Source organism: Physella acuta, unplaced genomic scaffold (assembly GCF_028476545.2).
Source record: "Physella acuta isolate Inbredline_101_S28 unplaced genomic scaffold, ASM2847654v3 ptg000677l, whole genome shotgun sequence".
Taxonomy (NCBI): Eukaryota; Metazoa; Mollusca; class Gastropoda; family Physidae; genus Physella; species Physella acuta.
The window spans coordinates 560,102-567,269 of record NW_026732196.1 but is presented as its reverse complement, the minus strand read 5'-3'; the positions used below and the strand labels follow the sequence as shown (position 1 = coordinate 567,269).

The window sequence follows — 7,168 nt, the reverse complement described above, 5'->3', positions numbered from 1 at the left end:
GCCGGATATTCTTAGGTGGCCGCAATATCTCTCGACCAAATATGTATCGTATTTAGGGTGATTTTAGTCGAGCTGACCACATCTAGTTGTCAGAATGTGAAGCACGGACTCTCCATATCTAATCCTACACACCAAGAAGACGCAACTTTATATAACGTTTTCATCAACACTTTATCGATAGTTTATTTTCAGACTTGTGACCTTGTTTTATATTGCAAATTTATTTTGATATATTTAACGTCAGCACTTTATATCTTGGATCTCATCTGTGATTAGTTTATCTACAAACGCCTTAGTGTGTGATGTAGGAGAAAGGCAGGTCTGGACTAAAACTAAAGGCAATATGGGGGTGGCAGAGGATTGACGATGTTGCGATACTTCTAGATTACGAACATTGCAAGAGCAGGTTATGCCCGTATATTAAAATGAAAACGGACATAAAACAGGTGACTATATAAATATAATTTGCTACATGGGCGGCAAATGTGTAATCAGATAAAAAGTATTTACAATTTCAGCCTATATCGTGCAATTACTATTTCTCGCATGCAGATTATATACGTTATATATATATATATATATATATATATATATATATATATATATATATATATATATATATATATATATATATAATTAAGAAAATGTTTGAGCCAATACTCACCGTTGACAAAGTCACAATCTTTGACCACTGGCACACTCAACTCACCTACATATAGCAACCAACTGACGATTGTCAAAACAGAGGCTGCTATAAAATAAAAGATTTGAATCTGATATGATTAGTTAATAATTCATGCCCATCCCCATTCATCGTTTTATAACTCTGGGTACTAGACTCAGAGCGCTAAAGGAGTGACGTCACAAACAATTCTACAGCAAAGACGCGAGCTAAAGAATATGTTTATATCAGTGGCGTAACCAGGGGAGAGGCTGGTTAAAAAAAAATGGGGGTTCAGGGTGGGGGTTCAAAAACGGGGTTTGGGTGGGGAAACAGGGGTTTAGGGTGAAATAACTGGACGTCGGTTGGAAAAGAGGGAGTTTGGTGTAAAAAAGAGGGGAAGGGGCAAAATGTGTTATTCGACCGTTATTCAGCAGCTTCACAATGCATTGTGTCACCCCATTTGATGATGTAACCCCGATGATACTGCAAGGGGTGACACAATCAAATTAGCTGACACCAAAAAATAACAAAATTAATGAGAAAATCTATTTTGCTCAGTTTAATAACGTGGTTATATTATCTACATCAATACACAGAGCGATACCAGCGACAAAAGGATGAGACAAAATTCGATAATGTTTTATTACATTTAATATATATAAAGACCATTAGAACTAAAGTTTTATGAATTTTGGGGTCTTAAATTTAGCGTTTTTAAAGGATCCAAAATTTGAAAATTCATAATAAATTAGTTTGAAGATCTGCCTTCACATTCATTCACATTTTTAGCTGAGTATCCCAAAATATGGTAGAAGATTATGAATTCATTGTTTATTGGGCTTAGAATATAATACTTTATGAATGGTGGAAATCCTACGAATATGTTAATTTTCCGCTGTTGTTGAGGTTACCAAGATTTTCCAACCAATTTCTAAAAATTAAAACACATAATCGGATGTACCTTTAAAAAGCTGTAGAGAAAAACAATTTTTGCTCCTTAGTATTATTTTTTTAAAACCGGAGCTTACCCCCTTAATGTAATCTTTTATCGTATTGACTGAATCAAATTGTATTTACATGTCACCATTTTTAACTAGAAATGAAAAAGTAGAAATTAATAGAATTTAATATATCCCTAATCCGTCCATATAAAACAATTTTACAATTTGAAGGATAGAAGTATTTGACCAAAACAGGTAAACACACACACACACACACACGCGCACGCACGTGTAGGTTCAGGATACTCGCTGAACACTTGGCTACGCCCATGTTTCTAAAAAAAAAAAGCCATTAGCGTGACGATCATATACAATTGACAACTTTTGACGAAGGCTTTATAATTCTTGTTCCTATTCCAGAGGTTTCTTTTAAGCTGATTTTTATATAAAAATCGATTTATTTTTCATTAAAATGTAATCCAGTTAAAGTTCGGGCTACAAAAATCGATTCTTTCTTTTCTATAAACCCCCAAACCGTGGCTTACCACCAGCCCTTTGTGGAAATGGTGGATATGTGTTCATTATTTGATACCGAATATTGGTCAAGCATGAATTAGTACCGCAAATACTAGTTAAGAGATAAGTTTATGGTGTGATATAACGCTTAAACACAAATGATTTTATTTTAAAGATTTTGATACAATTGCGTGGACCTAATAAATAAAACAAAACAATTACCAATACACATTTAAAAAGTAGTTAATAATTTGATGATGTTTTAGCATTTAACAGTTGATTAAAACAACGGTTGAGGAAGAGGCAAAAACAGCTGGGCTCTCATGGGCACAGATCAGAGGAGCAGCCCAAAACCGAGTCCGCTGGAGATGTGTGGTTGTAGCCCTTTGCTCCCCAGGGGCCATAAAGGAGTGATGATGATGATGATAAAACAACTTAGCCCCTATATATATATATATATATATATATATATATATATATATATATATATATATATATATATATGTGTGTGTGTGTGTGTGTGTGTTTGCGTGTGTGTGTATGTGTGTACAAACAAGTTGGTCGTGTTAATTTATCAAACTATACCGATAGACAAAAGATACAATACAAAATTAATGTTATAACAATATCAGACTTGTATTTTAAATAATGATATAGAAACAAACATTCTCACACTAACACACAACCGCACATACAAAAACGTTAGAGAAAACATTTGGGACTGGTCATGGAGCCCCCCCCCCCCCCCCCGCATTATCCTTTTATATTCCGAGACAACATAAACATGTGAACTCCACTTCATTAGCTCCATGGACCGTCAGGTTTTATAAGGTAACCTTTATTTTGTCTTTACAAAATGATTATGATCATACGAGGTATTAATACATGTACAATTTTGTGTAAAATTCCATCTCCTACTACCAACAGTAAATCAAGTGCAGAGACAATGATCGTCTTGCTCGTAGCGAATATTAAAGGACCCGTTACATATTGTAAAATTTTTTTCTTCGGTAGATGCAGGATTAGACTCATCCAGTCTCAATAGAAGCAATTATTAGTCTTAACGGCGACATTAAAACTAATCTTATAATTTGTTACACTGTACAAAATAAAAAATGAAAGAAAAGAAAAGTTTTAAAAGCCAAAATTGTAACTGATGTACTATACCCTGTTGCACTTTGACGTGTTTCAAGCATGCAACTACAACATCGAAGTTAAGTATTTCACACTTAGCTAGAGTGGAATAAAAGATTAATATATATATATATATATATATATATATATATATATATATATATATATACTAGCCGTCCCGGCCAGGCCCTGCTCTGGCTTCTGTGAAAAACCTTTCTGTTAAAGACTTTTACCTGTGTGTTTATTAATCATCGTAAACCCGGCATTGCCCACCCAAACCACAACCAACCAAAACCTAAACAACAAAACGCAAACATAACGCTAACACAATTACAAATACAAACGAAAAAAAAAACCTAACAACAAACCCAACCACAACCACAAACACCAAAACGAACACAAAGAAAAAAAAAACGAAAAAGCAAACGAAAACAAAACAAATCCAAATGCAAAACCAACCACAAACACAAACCCAAAGAAAAAAACACAAATGAAAAAGCAAACGAAAACAAATCAAATCCAAAAGCAAAACCAACCACAATCACAAATACAAACCCAAAGAAAAAAAACACAAACGAAAACGAAAAAAGAAAGAACAAAAACGAACCAAATCAAAACGCAACCACTAACGCAAACCCAACCTAAACACAAAGAAAACACTAACGCGAACATAAACGCAAAGTGCTCACAGTCTAGCCCGGGGCGGAATCGCCTGTTTCAGCTTAATAAACGACTATAGTACCCAAACTTATTCATAGTCGTTTGCACTCACTTAAACGAAAGTAGGCGCCAAACCGAACACGGAAGGTCCGGGGCCCCAAATAGCACCCTGTCTGGGCGCCAGTGGACGCCCGGATTCGATTCACTTAAAGACTATAGTAACCTTTTTTATCCATACTCTATCGCACTGTTTAAAGCGAAATTATGCACCATAGCGCTCACAGGATAGCCCAGAGCGCCAAATTGAACCCTGGTGGGGCGCCGGCGGACGCGCCTGTTTCAATTAAATGAACAATTATAATACTCCAAGCTTAACCGTAAAATACCTACAACATTTGCACTTGATCAATCCCCGCTAATTATGTAATTATTTTTTCCCAACACGAAAACAAAGTAATAAAAAGTAAATTCTTTTCCACTAATGCAATGTTTTATAAAGGGAAGTAATTGTGTTTTCCTAATTTATCAAAGGGAAGTAAGTGCTAAAGGACTAGATATAAATAATTTTCAGACATAATTAGAATTTTTGTAAAAGATGATATTTTTTTAAAATCAGTTTGAAAAATGAAAATTATTTCCCAACACTTTCAATAGTAATTTTTTAACTCATAATTTTAGACTATGAGCGCGATAATAATCTAACACTTAAATCCATTGAAGTATGTCTACGACAAACAAATTTATTACATGTTACATACAGAATTAAGCTTTATATATTAGATAGATCTTTGATGTACTGTCGTCTTCAATGGGTCATATTCTTCAATGTATGGCTGCACTCGGGCAGTTTAGTTTATGGTTTAATTAGGATACTAACTAGCATCAGTAAAATCCTATGCATCTCGATTTCTTTGCAAGACTTCCCCTGGTCCAGTGGAACGCCATTGTATTATGGATTATTTTAGGCTTTTAGTGATTCTTTTCTTTTGCACCGGAAGCTTCAAGCAAAGCTAAGGCTTCTAAGAGTGTGACAAGCCATTCCGAATTTATCAAAACTGGAGATAATGCTTTTCTATTCCATGCGACGAATAGTACATTCATGTTTTAGTGCTAAACACCACGCTGTTTTAATTTGCAAAATTTCAATTGTGTTTAAAAAAAACATTTTTAATCGAAAACAAGAATAATATTGCTCAAAAAAACTATTTTAAAACAAATAAATATATCACATCAATGTCACGATTTAATTTAATTTAAAAAAAACAAGCAAAAAATGCTTTTAAAGGTTATTGTTTAAAAACAGTTAACAAAGGTGAGAGTAATCATAATGTAAATGGCAACTATTCTGATGACTAGATAAATGGTCCGTTGAGGGAGAAATGCAAAGGGCGCTAGATTGAAAATGTGTCTATTAGTCTAAACCGAAACCAAAACTAAAATCACCACCTCAACGTCAACTTAGACCGTAAACGGAAAGATGTCATTAAAAATAGATTTTTATACAGAAACGCCATTTTAACTAAATCAATTTAAGGAAATGTATAAAACAAATGTATAAAACAAAACACAAAAAAAAACTGTTTGACTATTATTAACACAGAACAAAAAAAAGTGTTTTGTAGATAAGCCAACATCGGGAATAACTTAAAGAGGAACGACATTGGTTTACTGAACATCCACGACGTTTTTTTCTACAGACAAGCCTCAGCTTTGAGAGCAGGAACTTTATGAGTGTGATGACGTCAGGAACTACTACAACTGCCATGGTGATCCCGAACAAAATGGCGCCAAATAAACCGACTGTCTGTGACGTCATTCTGTCGTCTGTAGCGGAAGTCTTGCTCCGTATGTAGGACGACAGGTCGTGAGTCTCAACGGTCAAGTTATTTTTGATCTGGTCAATTTCTTTCTGAACGGCCATTAGAGTACTGGACATGTTGATTCTGGTCTGAGTCCTACAGGAGCAGAGACAAGATGGTTGTGATCTGGTCTTGACACAGGAGCTACCATCTTGGTCAAGTTGGTAACCTAATGGGCAGGTACAGGTGTAAGAACCTAATGTGTTGACACAGGTATTTTCACAGGTGTGTAAGTTTTCTTTACACTCGTTGATATCCAAGCATGTGACGTTGTCATTGTTGTCTAAACGGTAACCATGGAAACAACTACAGACGTAAGAACCAATGGAATTTGTACAATTTTGTGTACAATTGTGTCGGCCTTGTTGACACTCATCCATATCCACACAGGTGAAAGGGTCGTGTGTGTCAATGTGATAGCCGTCCTTACATGTACACACGTAGCTACCGGCCGTGTTGTTACAACCATCAGAACAGTTGTCAGTTTCTAAACCACATTCGTCGACATCCACACAGAGAAATCTGCTGTCGTTGTGTAACTCATAACCTTGATGGCAGCTACAGGCGTAACCACCTACAGTGTTGTTACATAACTGGGAGCAGTTGTGTGTTGTAGTTTGACACTCGTCTACGTCCTCACATGTTTTGTTGTCAGACTTTAGAGTGTATCCATGGTAACATCCACAGTTGTAGGAGCCGATTAAATTTGTACAGTTCTGTTGACATGGAGAGCTCAGACAATTATCAATACAGCTTAGATTGTTTCTAATGTAACTAAACGTACTTGCACCTGGAGACCTACAGAGAACTTGTAGGTCTTGATTGCCTGCATCTCTGACTCGAAAACCATCTTTTGTCATTCTCACGGAACATTGAGTCCTTATATCGATCCAACACGACTCATACGGTTCTTGAGATGCAAATACTTCATTTTTAAATTTCTCTAATTTCCAAAAATACCCACTTACATTTCTTATAATGTCCACTAACACATTATAGTTAGAATAACGGTCATGTAAATAGTTCTGAACTTTAAAATATTCATCGTTTGTTTCAAAGAAGGCGAGTGAACTGCCAATAAATTGACAAATTCTTAATGAGCAGTTGATGTTCTGGCTTGTGTTTGAGAGGATGTATGTCCTACTGCCTACGTCAATCGTCGTGACGTCCAGTCCATGGGCACATACTGACCCTTTGGATAACGAGAAAGATATGTTTTCCTTAAATGACATATTTCATGTAAGAGTTGTTAGTAAAATAATGTAATGTCAAAACTTGATGCTGTTTATACGTTTTTTCTTTTCTATTAGCCGTTCACACATGTAGTCTTAATAGCATTGCATTTAGCTATAATTCATAAAGATTTAGGTTGTCATCAAAAGTTAATGTTAGTG

At 35.3% G+C, this 7,168-nt stretch overlaps 1 protein-coding gene across 1 annotated transcript; it reads right to left on the bottom strand.

Annotated features, from left to right (window-relative positions):
* Positions 1-1,087: 1,087 nt before the first annotated feature.
* LOC131949197 (signal peptide, CUB and EGF-like domain-containing protein 3) lies at positions 1,088-6,634 on the bottom strand. The gene is made up of 2 exons (XM_059310986.1): positions 5,615-6,634; positions 1,088-1,147 (listed from the first exon to the last, which is right to left on the bottom strand). The coding sequence occupies exons 1-2, from the start codon at positions 6,632-6,634 to the stop codon at positions 1,088-1,090; spliced, it is 1,080 nt and encodes a 359-aa protein (XP_059166969.1).
* Positions 6,635-7,168: the final 534 nt, after the last annotated feature.